General features: G+C 38.5%; 1 protein-coding gene across 2 annotated transcripts; it reads left to right on the top strand.

The window, feature by feature from the left end:
• Nucleotides 1-1,258: 1,258 nt before the first annotated feature.
• Nucleotides 1,259-13,414, top strand: LOC131884521 (ganglioside GM2 activator-like). Of its 2 annotated transcripts, XM_059232335.1 has the most exons (4): nucleotides 1,259-1,268; nucleotides 12,696-12,807; nucleotides 12,880-13,072; nucleotides 13,140-13,414. In XM_059232335.1, the coding sequence occupies exons 2-4, from the start codon at nucleotides 12,732-12,734 to the stop codon at nucleotides 13,390-13,392; spliced, it is 522 nt and encodes a 173-aa protein (XP_059088318.1). In that variant the 5' UTR covers nucleotides 1,259-1,268; nucleotides 12,696-12,731; the 3' UTR covers nucleotides 13,393-13,414. The 2 variants fall into 2 exon arrangements, with proteins under 2 accessions (XP_059088318.1, XP_059088317.1); XM_059232334.1 differs by lacking the exon at nucleotides 1,259-1,268 and having other exon boundaries at nucleotides 12,650-12,807.
• The last annotated feature ends 2,817 nt before the right edge of the window (nucleotides 13,415-16,231 follow it).

Here is a 16,231-nt window from a genome sequence, read left to right on the forward strand (position 1 = left end):
ACAATTTGGTCTAGATATTGAGCGGAAATATGAACATATGCAATCATTTTTTAAGCAAGACGAAACCTAGAAACAGTTAAAAATACAACTTATAAATTACTTACTGACATCGAAGAGTGAATAAAAAATTTAACTGAACTCTTATCGCCATATCCTTCGATTTGCCATGACTGATGGCTCTTTATGTAATGCATATATTTGAACATTGCGAAAAGCAAGGGGTTGCTGAGGATAACGCTTGGACTCTGCAAGTATTTCAAGTTCAATTTACAGAGTGGAGCTTTTCTCGTGAACAAGTCTTGCCATTTCCGAAGAAGGATATTCTTTCTTTCAAAAGAAAGGAAGCAATTTGAGAGGTCTTGGTAAGCTTGGATTATGGGTCTAATGAAGTCGATTACTACCATTTCAGAGGAAAGGATTGTCATAAAGCTCTCATCCAAAAGGGATCAAATCCATTGTTCCCTAGCGATCGACTTGGTATAAAACCAAGGATCCGGGGTAACCCAAGCTAGATTCCAATCTCCTTTCCCTTTATGAAAAAAGACTCCAAGCGATTTTATTCGATCAACTTGGAACATTGTCATCCAAGTCACTGACATGGCAGAAAAGCATGTCGCAAGGCGCCGGAAAGACTGACAATGATATCGGCTATTTGATATCAGAACTTCGATTTTCGATCTTTCAATCGCTTTTCATTATTTCAAATTTAGTTTCAACCAACGTATGGGCCATGATTTAGTTTTGGTCCTAAAGAAAGACCGAGTCTCTCTCTTGTTGTAATTCAGATTGTTATCGAAGAAAAATCTTTTTTCATCGGAATTTGATCCACCCGCCGTTGAAAGCCTCTCTCGAGTATGAAAAAGTAGGAGCGACCATGTCCTGACAAGGTCTGAGTGAAAAGGTGTGGCAAAGTTACTCTTGGTTTGTGTGGAGTCAAAAAATATCATGCATATTTTAGAGCAACAGGAGACAAGCAGAGTGCTGAGGCGATCTTCAGGATCAAAAATTGAAACGAGTGACCTTCAAGCCAGCAAAACCCATATCAATGTCTTACTGCATAAGCTTACCACGTCATAATTGAGCCTCATTTTGCTGCCTTATTCTACATCCTGATTCAAATAATCTTTCGTTTGTTATTTGCCCATTGAGGCAAGCTCTTTAACAGCCAAAAAATCTGCCTGCCAGTGGGAGTGACGTAAATGTAACGCTCTAAATTCTTTCAACGAAGGTGACCCTTTTTTTCAAGGTGCAATAAAAAAGGTCAGCTTTCCAAAAAGGTGATAGAAACGACAAATTTGCATCAATGGCATTGGGGATTGGACCTGCTTGGAAAGTATCGTTCTAGCGTGCTTAGAGTACTGTTTTCAAAGTTGTGCATAACTTGAAAACCGGTTAAAAGCACCGTTCTTCCCCGCTCTGTCTTTGGATTGGACGGAACAGTTAGATAGTTACCTATGTGAGCTTTTGTTGCAATAAGAATCAATTTTCAAAACTGTTTATCGGTTTATGTTTGATTATCTATGAAGACTCTCCTTATTATTATTTTTAGGGGGGGGAAATTGTGTAAAAAAGTAGTGTCACGAAAGTCCCCTTTTTATACATTTGCACTTTTCACTTTTATTTTGCACTGTTTTTAACGATTGACCTAAAAACGATGTTTGTATCGAGAATAGCTCTTTCTTGGCGTTAGAATTGGTTATAAAGTTTAAATCAATGGCTGTCGCCGAAATGAATATGTCAAAAGCTGAGTTTGGAACCATTGACATCATTGATTAAATTATGAGGGCCGAAAGTAGTTCACAGTCAGTTAAGAAAAATGCCAGTTTTAAGTCCAAAGAGACAAGCTAATCAAGGGGTTAAGATGCTAAAGTAGTCCAAGAAAAATCCATTTCTACCTGAATTGGATCACTGGTGCATATCTACTGCAAGAAAAAAAAGCAAGGGGAACCTCCTTTACTTTACTGTAGCCAAAACAAATTTAGTTCTATTTTGTCCGAAATTTATTCAAAACTTGGCCTTTTAATAAGACACCTTTCAAATTGGTACTACTTTTAAATGAAAAAATGATTATGCCTCATTGTTGATTTTATTTGCACTTTTTTGTTACATTTTTGGCCACTTTTGCACAGTTTTTGCACCTGCTTGGCCCGGTATCATGTGCCAATTGTACTTAAATTGCTTAATGCTATTTTAATTGTTACAAAAACGGAGTGGCCTGGAACTCCCTCAAACTTATTCCTCTCTAATATGCCTGATTAAACGTGCTACATGATTTTGAGTCTCCCAGGTTTATTGGAACTTTTTCAGGAGCCTTTTTTCCCAAGCTGAACAAAAAAATATTCTAACGTCTCCTGACAGAGCGTGTATTCCTAACTTGTCTCTATCAAATATACTGTAAGGTAGCTTGGAACAATTGCTCTATTTTAGGCTCTTATTTGTTTGAATTGTCCTTAGCAAAGTCTAGAAAAATCCTATTTTCAATTAGTGCCCTCGGTAATTCAATGGTCTAATCACTTTTTTGTTCGTGGCGTCACACGAGGAGTCTATAATCTTGTGTCCCCCTTCTCTAGTTTTCCACACCCAGGGAGTAGGAAACCCTCGTGAAAGAAATAGCTATTCTTCACATGTGACAAACATAGGACTCGAACTTTTAAATTGGCGAATAAGCAACGTTAAGATCAGCAATTTCTCACGCTCCTGACCGAATACCCGGATTTGTATAACGCAAACCATGAGTTATCCCTTTCAAAAAGCTACAGACTAGCTAGATCACCCAAAAGTAAGTATATAAAACTTACATATTCCGGAACTTGGTAACGCGAGGTGGGTTCTGTGATGCTGGTGGCCTCATCCATATTCAAAATGTATTTCCAGGACTGGCCTTTTCTCACCCCTGTCTTCTCAGAAATGAAGAATGATGCGCACGAAAGCCTCCAAATATCTCGCTCGACAATCTTTTCGTCTCACGCAGACTGATCTGGTGGAAAGGGGAAAATCAAACCTATTCTCTTTCTCCAGCCTCTCGCTCTCCAAGAAGTTAAGAGCGAAGAAAGGGAACTCGGAAAGGAGCTTCCAAATGGAACAAAGCGAGAACGTAGAAGAGGGACGAGGAGCAGGAGCAGGAAGAGGAACCTGAACTCAATGGGGAGCTTTAGGGTAATGGAACACGCTGTACTGGCAAGCTGAATCTGGCAAGGTCGAGCCAGGTGGATCCTTCACATTTATGAATTGTTCTGTCAAAACAAACAATAACTTTCATATTAGACTCTTCATCTAATTGGAGCGACCTAAATTGTTTGTCTTGATTTTATGGTTCCCAAGGCCTCATTCATGAATTATAATGTGTAGATGAGATTAGAATTCCTTTGCTTTTCAACGGAGGGGATATCAAGATATGCGTTGGAATGTATCAAAATGACTTTCTTCCTCTGTTATATCTATGGACAACTTGCTGATCAGATGAAGAAGGGTTTCTTGGACTAGATGCAACAAGTACGTACGAGGATAGACTCGCCGATGTAAAACGGTGGTCTCTTGCGATGAAATTAAATTCATTTAATCGACGAACGAAATCTTCAAAGCTTACGAAACTATTCTTGTGCAAATCATTCAAAATCAAAACGGGAGGAGGTTGGACAAGCACGAGGCTTAAAATGGATTCAAGTACGAAATAAAACGTAATTGAAAGCTCACATTTTCAAACGTAGATATGATCCTCACCAATGGTTCTAACCAATCCGTGTCCTAACCCAAGAATTGAAGCTTTTGAAAAGATTGGGAGACATTGCAATCGCCAAGCACGTTCCTGTCGGCAGAATCTTGGGTAAGGAAGGAGAAATATGAGTTCCTCATTTGTTTTGTTGGGAGCTCCTTCTTTGTCCTTTCTAGTGCTCACTTTTTCCGAGGGAAATAAAGGTGGTTGACCTCTTCACCATTTTTAAAGGGGATTTTGTCAGCTTTACTTTCAAGATATACGTAACTCAATTGGTCAATGCTCGATCAATTGAGTATTAGAGATTCAATAGCCTTTGTGAAAAAGGCTGCCTTTATCCTATTGTGATAGAAAATATCTTTTTTATTGAAAGTAAGTTTAAGATATTGATATTCTGACGGGAAAGGTTTTGAAAAGAACCCAAGCCCATAGCAAGGATCGGATATCTTATTGCGATAGAAAAACATCGGTCACACTTGTGATGTGAACCCGGATCGCAAGGTATAATAAGAAATGTTGTAATTTTGGGGCATTTGAGTAGACTTCTTTTTACGAAAATTCGAAATGAGGGAGTCCGAGAAAGAAGAGACGAGGACTTCATTGTTTCGACTCACCTCAATTCTCAAGAGCTTGAAGGTGCTCGCAAAACGCATTCGGAACATGATTTGCATAACTATTGATATGTTTATTTTAATGCATATATTTACACCAATAACAGAGATATGAACAGAAATAAGAGAATAGTCTACTTGCTGTCTTCATGTCTTGGTTAGGATAATTTCAAGCATATGAATTGAATGTTAAATGGCATTCCATTTCAAGATATGACAAACCGGTTCGCCAGGTTTTCTTAATTCCAATTGACTGTTTTCGAGTTTAGAAAAGTTTTATTCGTACTTTCTCAACTGAGAAAAATATTTCGGCCCAAAAAGCAACTCTTTTTTTGTGGTCTATTCAAAAAACTTTGAAAAAGATATCGATAATTGATTAATGTCATATTTTCAGGTTCTTTGATTACATTTTCCAGACCAATATCGTTATCCAAGACCTCAGTTAACTCTTCCCTTCGTTTTTAGGCTTATTTTCACAAATAACCAGATTGAGGGGAGGACCATTTGATTTCGAAAGTTTTAAGGAAATCAATATCCAAATTAGCTACCTTTTTGGGCCTGTCTAATGTCCAAAGGTTTGAATTTGGCAATCTAGCTTTTTGTACCTCAAACTCTAGATCTATTTATCAAACAATGCCTGCGTCTGTGGTTTTCGAGAGTTGATCTTTTGGGTCACCCTGGTTTCTGGGTACTTCCCCCCGCGACCTCTGACGGCCTAAAAACTCTCTGCTTGTGCCATTGCATCAAGATGTAAAGAAAGTATGCTCAAGACCCTTTTCATTGGGTTGTTCAAAGTTTATAAACAATAAAGTAAAGCGCGATCTGTTAGTCCTCAGGGTAATTTCTTTAGTTTTCGAGTTGTCAAAAGCGTCAAAGTTCACCTCAGCAATCTGATCCAAGACAACGTAGAAAGGCAGTGTTTCGTTTGTTCTCTTTGAAGTTCCCTGTTTCCACTTTCAGATTATGAGGGAAAGACCACAAAGGCTTTCATCTTCACTGGTTCTCCTCGAACTCAGTAATTGTAAATTGGAACACCGAGACCCATCTCTTTATTTCAATGCAAGCCTATCCAAGATCCTAGTCAGAGAATCCATTCGCAGCACACCCAAAGCATCTCAACTCAATGAAAAAAAATGAGTGCCCCTGAGAGGTAGGAACAACTTTTGAAAGCAACGGCTCGCTCAATCTTGGAGTTGATAAAATGAATCTCTTTCTCTCCAGATATGATTTACTTACTGCCCATGAAAATCGAGTTTGACTGCTTTGATCTTAACAAGCTGAGGATCTTAAATGTCATCAAAAAGGTACTGAGGCTTCACAAGATTGATTGCAATTTGTTGATGGAACGAACCGAACTATTTTGCACAAGTATTCTTCCTTTTGTTGAAAGATGCGTATCGTTTGTGTTCCAATGAGACACAGGCTTCTTCAAACTTTCGCTAGATGGCGTTAGACGAAAGTGGAACGAATCATCCCCTCATTTTTCGTCATCCATAGCGGACTCTGTGATCTTCCTAGACAAACATGCTTGCTATGGAACATGATTGTCGTAAATCAGGGTCTATTTTCCAAACTCTTAAATTTTCACTGTGTTCCTTACCCTCAAGAACTTAACGGTCTTTTCATCCACGTCCGAATCCCGATAAGTCACAAATTTGGGTTGACCGCGCTTGTTGAATTTGCCTCCACGGCGTTCACCACCTGCACCTCCCATCACCTCTTGTTGTTCACTTGATGTCCATGCACTAAAAAGGGTTCAAATGCTCCCAAGTCTTGCGGATTTGGAGCCATTTTGACGAAGTAGCATAGTTCTAGGGAAACACTTTTTTTCGCCCATGGCATATTTGGTTTTTTTTATGTGATGCTTTGAATGATTGAAGCAACTTGAAACATGTGATAGAGAAAGAGACTTTTTAGCCTAAGCATTTCAACTTGTTTCCATATTTCATGAAAAAAATGTTTCCAAAAAAGGATATGAATGAATATCCGAGTCTGTGAAAGGTGTTCAAGTATTTTCTTATTTCTTCCAATTTTTTCCAACAATGTGACGTGATTGATCTGACTACGCTTGGTCATTCAAAAAGCGAGATGAATTTTGTTGAACATGTGCCTTTCTTCAAGTGTTTTCAAAAACTGTTAAATGTGGAGTCTTCACTTGACTTGAGGTTTTGAAATGGCAATTACCTAATGATTTACTGTAAAGAAGCAGTGAGGGTATTTGCTCATTTGGATGCTTTGGTTCATTTTTTTTCTTGTGTTTTGGGAAGCTTTTTATTTGGCCAAAAAGAATAGGAATCTCATCCTACAAACAATTCAAATGGTTTAATACCATTGAGGAATCGTTTAACCTAAAGCCAAATGTATCAGAAATATTGCAACTCGGAATGAATGAAGGTCATGTCTTTTTTTTATAAAATCATTTAGGAGATGGTCACAAAACGACAAAATTTGATTCCAACGTTTGCCTTGGGGCCTGTTTTATCAATGCAAATATGGACATTGTTTTCTAGCAAAAGGAAACCGCATAATCTCACCCAATGGGTTTGGTGTTGTGACACTAACATAACTCAATGTCCCTCGACTTTAAAGCTTACACTTTACAATTCAATTTACTATAGAACACATTTTCAAACCCTCCTTTCTTTGTTATGAAGTAATTTTCTGGAAAAGAAATTCTTTTCAAATCTCACTTCTGTCTTTGAATACAATGCTTTGTATGAACAATGTTCGAATTCCCAGCTTGTAATTCGGTGGCATTTAATTTGATTTTACACAAGCTCAATACATTTTATATTAGCTTTGCTCTTTTGTTCTTGTTTTGATCTGCTTGACGATGCCTTACAAAATTTGCATCTAATTTAGAAGTGGAGCATAGCTTAGCCACTCAGTAGCATGTGGAAAAATGTGTTCTATCATCAATTGGCGAAGGACAACGTCATCGCTGGACAGAGACGGTAAGGACGAAAAGGAGTCAGTACCACAGAAGTATGATCTTAACAAAGCGATGTTACCTCGGTCATTTTTTGCCGTCGTTGGGCTGAGTTTTAGAAGCTCATAACTAGTAACAGGAACGTTCTATGGAACTCATAATTGGGCAATGCTTTCCACAAAAAAAGTGCACTCATGCCCAACTCGAGCACATAAAAAATGCATTTGATTGATTGAGATAAAAGTTACCCGTTTTCCTACAGAATTTTCTCTGTCCAGTGGTGACGTTATCCTTAGTCATGTGAAATCAATGGGGTTTCCACTATTTGAATTGTGATTTTTGGGACTGAGAAGGTGTTAGCTTATGTTAAGATCAATCAAATATCTGTGTCAAAGGTTATGAATGATTAAAAGTTAGCCCAAAGCAGGCACTAAACGTTGGTAAGATGTAGTGGGTGATAAATACAAGATGATTTTGAGGGTGTTAAGTGGCGCAAAATCTCACTTGAAAGTTTCCGATGAAGATTAATTGGTACTCTAACTCTAGATTGGTTAATTTGGGACAAGCATAACTGTTGCAATTTGCTTCATCGCAGACTAAAATTAAAATTCAAGCTCATTGGCATGTTTGGAAGAGCCTACCATGTTGACTTAATGTAGAAAATAAAGTAAGATTATGTCAAAAACAAACATTTTGCTGTTTTATTGGTTCGAGGACTTTACGGTCAGAGGGCAAGGATGCTTATAACAGGAGGATGGCGAAGCTAGGCCACTTTGCCATCACAATATTTCATTCCCCCAAAAATTGCAAGGGTGCTACCCTATGGTAAAATATGATGATTTAAATGAAAGCCATAATTGTCTGCATAATAAAATTTCGGCCTTTCTTACCTTTACTGAATCTATCGGAAGTTTCTAATTTATATATTGTACAAAGTTTAGAATTTTATGAATTATGAATGCAATAAAAAGTGTACTTTTTATCCTAAAATGGTGGCACTTTTCTCTTATTTCTATTCATGTATCCATGATAGAACTTTGACAAAAAGAAAAAAACGGCCTTTCTCCGCCAATGTCCCCTCGTCTAGTTCAAGGTCTCTCTGGACAGGGTAAACTCTTCGTGTGCATCGAAGCGTTTAAAAAGAACTCCAACGCACAAGATGAGGTAACCCATTAAATTACCAATGAATGTAGAGGCTGCTAGCAACACCTTTTGGGTTGGCACCATCTGAGCCAAGTTGTAGCTCCAAGCCGGAAAGATTGGAGTTGGAACAAAAGGAGCTGAAGTATGAAAGGCATTTCCATGGTTATTGGACTTTTTTTATGGCCCTCACGTTTACATCAGCGTGCATTTCACTCGGACGTGACTGAATAAACGACGTGCGAGTGCGTATCAAATATGTACCCTCATTCTCAAGGAATGGGTTTTCTCGGCACGAATTACCTCTCCAAGAAGTATCTGGAAAGTTAAAATCTAAAGTTTTAATCTCCCTTCCCTTGCCCCCGCGCTTGAGAACTTTCTGTGGAAGAAATGAACTCAGGAAATGGCTACTCTGAACATGACAGATGCTGATTGACTTCCGAGAGATCGTAATCTAACACACTTGTGTTTGTAGTTGACCCGGTGAACCTGTTTCCAAGCTGAAACAAACATAAAAGAGTGACCTGTTTTCGCAATTCGAGATTGTCAATCTCTTGTTTCTGTCAAATTGATAACATTTGATATTACACGTGTAGTTCACTTGAGCGATAAGAGGAAAAAAGTTTGTCGTGTCATTAATCTACTCTCTCTCTCTCTCTCTTCGCAAACATCTCTTGAGATGAAACTGGCGTGCATGTTTGGCGTCTTTGGATGCCTGATGTTGTACGTGGGATTCTCTCATTGTTCTTGACATAAGAGTGGGAATTGAACCCGGTATGCACGAGTGCGTAGTTGGCTCAGATCTGGATATAATCCCATTAGGCTAATCTGGGATTGATTAGTTCAAGACTGAGGATCCCCTTGATGCCAGAGTGATCTCCAAATGTAAGAATGCCGGCTATTTTGAACGCAATCTCAATCGTCCCTAATACGATCCCTTGTTCCGCTCTTCTTCAGAAATTCGATATCTTACCATCGATCAAGATTGCATTGACGATGCTCCATCTAGCACGAAAGAAAAGGGTCACGATTTCCGATTTTTGTAAAGCTTTGCTGTAAACTGAAGGTGTCTGCGCCTGTGTTCGCATCTGCGGATCGAGCGGAACAATTTCACGGAAAATCAATGCTCACCGCAAAAGTTGGAAAGTTGCAACTCGGTGAGCGTAAAATTAGTTCATTTGAGGGAAAACTGAGTGAAGAGGAACACCTTCTAGATGACTTAAGACTTACAAAATAAAGCAAGCTCTGACTGTTACGAGGTCTTTGCGGTGTATCCTTTAACAATCTTTCGTCGCATAAATTGGGCTTGAAAAAAGATCATTGAATATTGAAATGGAAGCCATTTAATGACTTGGACTCGAGCGACCTAGCGTACAAAATCGATTTAATTGTTCAAGAGTTTGGACATCGAGGAGTTGGCATTATACCCACTCACGAACAATCTATAATTATTAAAGGCGGATTGTATCAGCCGAATTCTTTCGAATCGTATGAATAATTGAAAGCTCCGCAATAGCTTAGTTCTTTTCACTTAAACAGCATGATTCATGTTGCTTGAAGCGATATTCTTGCTTCTCGCGTCAAACAAAACTCACATTTTCATGGTAGTATGCGAACAGATAAGTGGGGAACACAAATATCCCGTGGGCAAAGCACCTTCCTTCACCACTATTGGAGAGTCGAAACCAAACTGGTTGGAAATGATCTGGCACACTGGCAAGTGCAATGCAGGTTTTCCACCTCCCTAGAGCTTCGGAGATGGAATGAATGAAAAGTGATCACTTTTTGCTCAATTTCCAGTCGTTAGCCACTCTCCATGAGATTCACAATGGTCCAATAATTCCGTGGAACACGGCAAAAAACGACGAAGGGCGGAGCCTAGGTAAACAGAAGGCGAGCCCAAAGTCGTTAACTCTTTCCATTCCGTTAATGGTTGAACATTGGAACATGTTCCCCAAACCTTCAGTGACACAGAGTCAACTTCAAAAGGACCACGATGAACGAAGCGCGCACTGTTCCAAACAGAACTCTACCGAATGACTCAACTACATAGTACATTGTATTGCCAGAGAAGGTGAGGGAACGGCGAGGAACTAGTCAGAATGCGACTCACTTGGATCCGGCCAGCTTCCTGTGGATACGGATGAATAGACGGAGAGAAGGAACAACAACCGCGTTCGTTCCTCGTTCTTGAAGGTGTTCTCCCGTATTCTGGTGGATCCATTTCTCTCCTTGTCTTTCCAAATGGAATGTGCAGGGAGATACTACATGTACACAAGTGGTGCCGAAGGAGACGGAAGTGGGCCCCTTGGGTTTTCTGGTGCATCCCAAGGGACTCGCTTTCCCACCAATGGGTGGGTGGAAAGGAGTGTTCATTTGGGGACGAGGTTGCCTTTTTGAAAGGGCAACCCTATTTTGAATGATCTTTGCTTTTGGCATGGACTGTGTATGTTGGTCCATGTCATATGCACTTTGCTTCACCTCTCTAATTACGAAATGCTTTGCTTCTTTCGTGTATCTGGGCGTATGTAGAATCTATCATTGCAAGAGATTGATGTCCTTATTTAACGTGATTGCATAGGAAGGTCATTGGGGCAAAGCACACGTTTCATTAATCGTGAGATAAATCAGAGATGACAAACGGACCGATTACAGGCGGATTGGATTTGTTATCAAATGATCTTAACACTAGTTATGATTTAATACTCATCTTTGGAGATTGAAATCTTTGTATTGTTTTGCTTGGGTCAGAGAAACCAGAGAAAAAAATATGTATTTATTCTTCACCAATGACAACGTCCTCACTGGATAAAGATGGAAGATGAAATCGGGTACTATTACTTCGATTAATCAAATTATGTTCCTTCAGTTGAGTTTGAAAAGTTAAATGCCCTTAAAACACAGTCGCACGTGGTGTAGTGGTTAGTCCAGTTTCCTATCATGAGAGAGGTCCCCGGTTCGATTCTCCTCCCCGACTTTTATCAAAGAAAACTGTAAGACGCTAACCACACCCACAGCCGGAGAACCAATATGATACCAGTCTTGAAAATGCCTATCGGAATTTGGACTTGGGCGATGCAATGGCTGGCTTCCCTGGCCGGGCGAGGTGCACCCTCCGACCCCATCACCCCAACCGAAAAAAGTTGGTAAAATCTTTCCACCTTTCGTTGAGTTGAATTTCAAGAGCTCACACCTTTTGACACAAAAGTTCTTTAGAGTCTCTGTCCTTTGGTGTCAGTGTCCTTGATCAAATAACATCCAACTCAACTGAAGTAGAAATTATTCGATAAATCTGAGTAAAAGTTCCCATTTTTCAAAAAAATGGCACATCTTGGATCTTATATAGCAACAGAAAGCCCTTTATCTGTAGGTTAGACTAAAACATGATTTTGTACAATAAATACCGCATTTATAGGTGAACTGGCAAAACGAGAGGGTGCGCAAACATCACAATGTCATTTTACACTCTTATGCCTCCAAACATGATTGGGCATATCGGTCCAAACAATTCTATTAAAAATCAGATTCAATGCGATATTGATGCGGCACTATTCTCCTTGACTCATTATGAAAATACTGTTTGTTCAAACTAACCAGCAACTTGAAGCACATGATAAATTTTGTCTGAGCGTGTGTCAGGTTAGAGATAACTTTGTCCACACTTGTGTTAAATGTAGTTTCGCCCTTTCATGTTTTGAATATAGTATTTAATTCTTTCTAATTGCAAATAGAATAAGTTTGCCAATAAAAAGTCAATGTATTTGAGTTCTAACCTTTCTTGGGGATAATTGAACGTACTCTAAGCTTTAAAAGGCTAATGATATGTTACAAAAATGCGAAGTCAGGAATAACACATGAATTATGCAGCCGAGTCAAAACTGCATTAGATTTATTAAAGATCCAATTACAATTTTTTCTCTAGTTATTACTCAGCACTTAAAAACCAAATGATTAGTATCGCCATACCTTTATTCAGTTCTTTTTTATTCTTTAAATTTTTTTCGTCTAAATTCTAGTTCCTCAAATACACAATCTTGAATTGTACTGAAATATTTAAAACTGGACCCCAATAATTTTGTCTTGTTGATAAAACAGAAAGGTAAAAAAAAGGATGTTCAGAGCTAGCTGATCAAAGGCAAAGTTGAACTTCAATCTTGTAACAGAATTGAATTCGTACGCTGTTTCGATCCTAAGTCTACACTTCATTAAGTTTACTTACAAACACTGGAGTTACAAACTGCATCATCTGACAGGTACATACGTATAAAAACAATTGAGCTTCCTTGCAATCAGTTGTCAGCTCAACTCAACAGAGCAACAATCACTGCCATTTTAAATCATGTCAAAGATCACTGCCACCTTTTTCCTCGTGGCCTTTTTGGCCTCCACAACCAACGCCTTGGTCAAACAATGCCGTAAGTTCAATATTTCATAAATACGTACCAGAGCTCCTTGTGATCTAACTTGAAAGACCTTGATCCTTTCAGCTGGCTATGAAGACTCTCAAATGGTCTTCATCAACGGAACTGTTCCAGATGTGATCTACATTCCTGGCAGCTTTGATATGTCCATGTTTGTAGTGGTGAAAGAAGATGGACCGGAAGACCTTTACATGGGGTTAGAAATCACCCGGCTGGATCCTGATCTGGAAGTACCTTGTGTGGATGGAATCGGCTCTTGGTATGTATGTTTTAGCTAAACTGAAGTGGCTTCGACTTACGGTAATGTGATCTGTTCTCATCGACAGCCCCTATGATTTGTGCCAGATCATTGACAATTTCCCTGCGGAGGCTTGCGCCATCTTACCTCAAGATTGCTCGTGTCCCTTGTTGGCGAACAACTTTGACCTGAAGGGTCTGCCTGTCGAAGTGCCTGACTTTGGACCTCTGACCCCTCTCATGATTGGATCTTACGTTGCCAAGGCTGTTTTCTACCCGTTGTCTGATCCATCCAACGAATTAGGATGCATCGAGTTTGACTTCACCTTTGCTCAGGCTTGAAATATAGTCGAGGTTCGATGAATCTGTCATCATGCTTTCCGTTGAGTTGATACATTTTTGTCTTTAGCTCCCTAGACGTTAGTATACTACAAATTAGACCAATTTGAGTACCCTTGGGAAAAGTCGGGAATGGGTAGGGCATTAGTCGTTCCTCAGGAAAAGGAACGAATTACAGTTACAATTACTTTGGTCAAAAATAGTAATTCGTGACGCAACCGTTACTCAAAAAAAAAAATGTAATACCGTTACTCGTTACTTTTCCTAAGAATTAGATGACCAATATTTTATGGGTTTTCCCCCATCAAGACCATACCTCTCTAAAGAAATTGTATATTTTTGCTTTAGGCAATCCTAACGCGTAAAATTTGGAGACTTCGTATCAACATTTTTCAATAATGAGCATTGGCATTTCATCTTGGCATAATTGTTCAAAATGTATTGCATCATAGTGCTTTGAGGAGTCAAGATTGGGACCCAGGATGGGGTAATGATTGTCAAAGATTTGAAACAATGTCGCAAAAGTCATGATGGAAAAACAATATTCGACATGTCAAGCCAGTAAAGCTACCCTGTTGGAAGCCTATGCCTTAGATCGTGGAAATGTGGAGGTTTTGGAAATTTGATGCATCATACTCAAGCCAAAGAGGAATTTTCCCTGTTTGCCAATTGCACTGAATCAGGTTTCCAGTCCAAAGGGATTTGATTGAGAATATGTAAGCAATAAAGTAGCAAATGCAACAAGATTTAAAGCCAAGAACACCCTCAGAGTAGTTAAGAGCAAACACACTTTTCAACCTTTTCATTACTCATAATATGCTTGAGCAAAAATGACAATTTCTGTTGAGGCTTAAGTTTCCTTAGCTGTTAAGAGATAACCGAAAAATTAAAGGCCATTCTGGAAGCTGAAAAAGGAACGAGTAACGAGTTATTCTTTTAGTTTTTGGGTCGTTACAATCACACAATTTTAAATGTAATGGCATTACCCTTCCTTTTTCGAAAAAAGGAACAAATTCAAGTAATTTCGTTACTAATGCCCTGGGAGTGAGGACAATTCTTTCCATAACAATAGGCAGAAAAACAGGTCTGTTGGTCATCCGAGTGACCGTACTCCTATTTTTACCGTCTTTAGGACACACGGTGGTTATATTTTCTAAATAGGTGTTTGCTCAAATGCCAAGACATCTAGATAGGTTTTCTTTGTCGCCTTAAAAGATCGAAAAATGGCCTAATTATGTTTCCGGTTATTCCCAAGGAATATGATTGTCTTTTTCAATGACACGGCAAGAAGTAATATTTTTGTATTTTGTTTAAAGTTTTTTTTAAAAGCAAAATGTAGCAAAAAAATATCGTTTAAAACTTACAAAACTGCCTTTCAATTTACTTAAGTGCCAAAAGCTACACTATCCTATCATGTTCCTAAAATATTTGAACGATACCTGTGACAGTTTAATTTTCCAAATTGTCACTTTTTGCAATAATTAATTTCTACGTACTAGCGATGTTTTTATTCAACGTTAGTAGAATTTTGTCAAAATTCAAGATTAAGCTTGATTAAAGTTGCGATTGGCAAGTATGGCATCACAATTGTGAAATATTGACATTAAGTAAGTTTTAAGTTATATTGCAAACTATATACGTGTTTTTCTACCTGCTTCAGAAAAGTGAAATATTTCCATTTATATCTTAGGCATAGAAAAAGCTTATCATATTTCTTGGCACTTGCGTTAAGATATAGCCGGAGCAATTTGTAATCAAATTTGATGAAAATGCAATTTTTGAAAACGAGATATCTTATCGTTTGCACCATGGATTTGAATAAAATTCTAGTTCGAAACGCAACTCAGGCTACTTCCAACATCTATTGATTACGTTCTTAAAATTGTTATCTCTTTATAGGTTTTAAGTGGATTAATATTCTAATATGAGCTAGAATCCAAGATGATTTTTTTACAAAAGTTGTTTCTTTTGTCTCAATAGCAACAAAAATTACAATGGCAACGAAAATTATTATTAGAAGTCTTGGTATTTCAAAAAAAACTTTTATCAGTATTGTGAGTACCACCCTGGACAATTGATCATGTGTCCTCGGAATATTACTTCGGTTCTTTTTCATGAAAGACAATATTTTCTCACCTCGTCAGACTCCTTTCCACACACAACCACGGTCGGATCTTCGGGTGCTTTCCATGAAGACCCACCGACACCCACATCACCTCCACCCCCTCCGTACATTATGGACGCTTTTTGCAGGCTTCTACGAATATTCCTCTTTCATCTGTAAGTTGAAAAAATGTCTTGTTAACCAGTGATAGCTTTTCTTTGCCTTCAAAGTCGGAGGGTTGTCCGGGACTAATCAAACCGGGAATTTCTATTACACTTTGAAGCCACGATAAAGTATGCAATTGATGTTTGGCTCCATAAAAATGTAACAACATTTATGGCCGTCCAATTTTGGTTAAGGAATGTGGACGTCTGAACCGATCAAAATATATAAGAAACTTAAATGTTATCCAAGGGGCAATCGAAAACCCTAGCCTTGAAAAGACAAAAAGTATCTGGAACTCGGTTTTTCTTCTGATCTTCTTCGTTTCTTTCCTAACAAGTCGTTCTTTCAAATTGCAACTTCTGGATCTTCACGTTCATCGTTTAAAAGACAAACCGGACATTTTAACATAAAACACGAAATTGCCAATTGTCGCCAATCTAACGCTTCAGCAGATTGTTTATCTCGGAAATGAACTGAACTTGAACTCGCCTTGGTTAGCACATCTACTCATTGTTTCTCTTTAAGTTGAAGTAAACAATAAAAATGGTCAAATATGTACACAAATTTGTATAT

This window comes from Tigriopus californicus, chromosome 8 (assembly GCF_007210705.1).
Source record: "Tigriopus californicus strain San Diego chromosome 8, Tcal_SD_v2.1, whole genome shotgun sequence".
In the NCBI taxonomy this organism is placed as follows: domain Eukaryota; kingdom Metazoa; phylum Arthropoda; class Copepoda; order Harpacticoida; family Harpacticidae; genus Tigriopus; species Tigriopus californicus.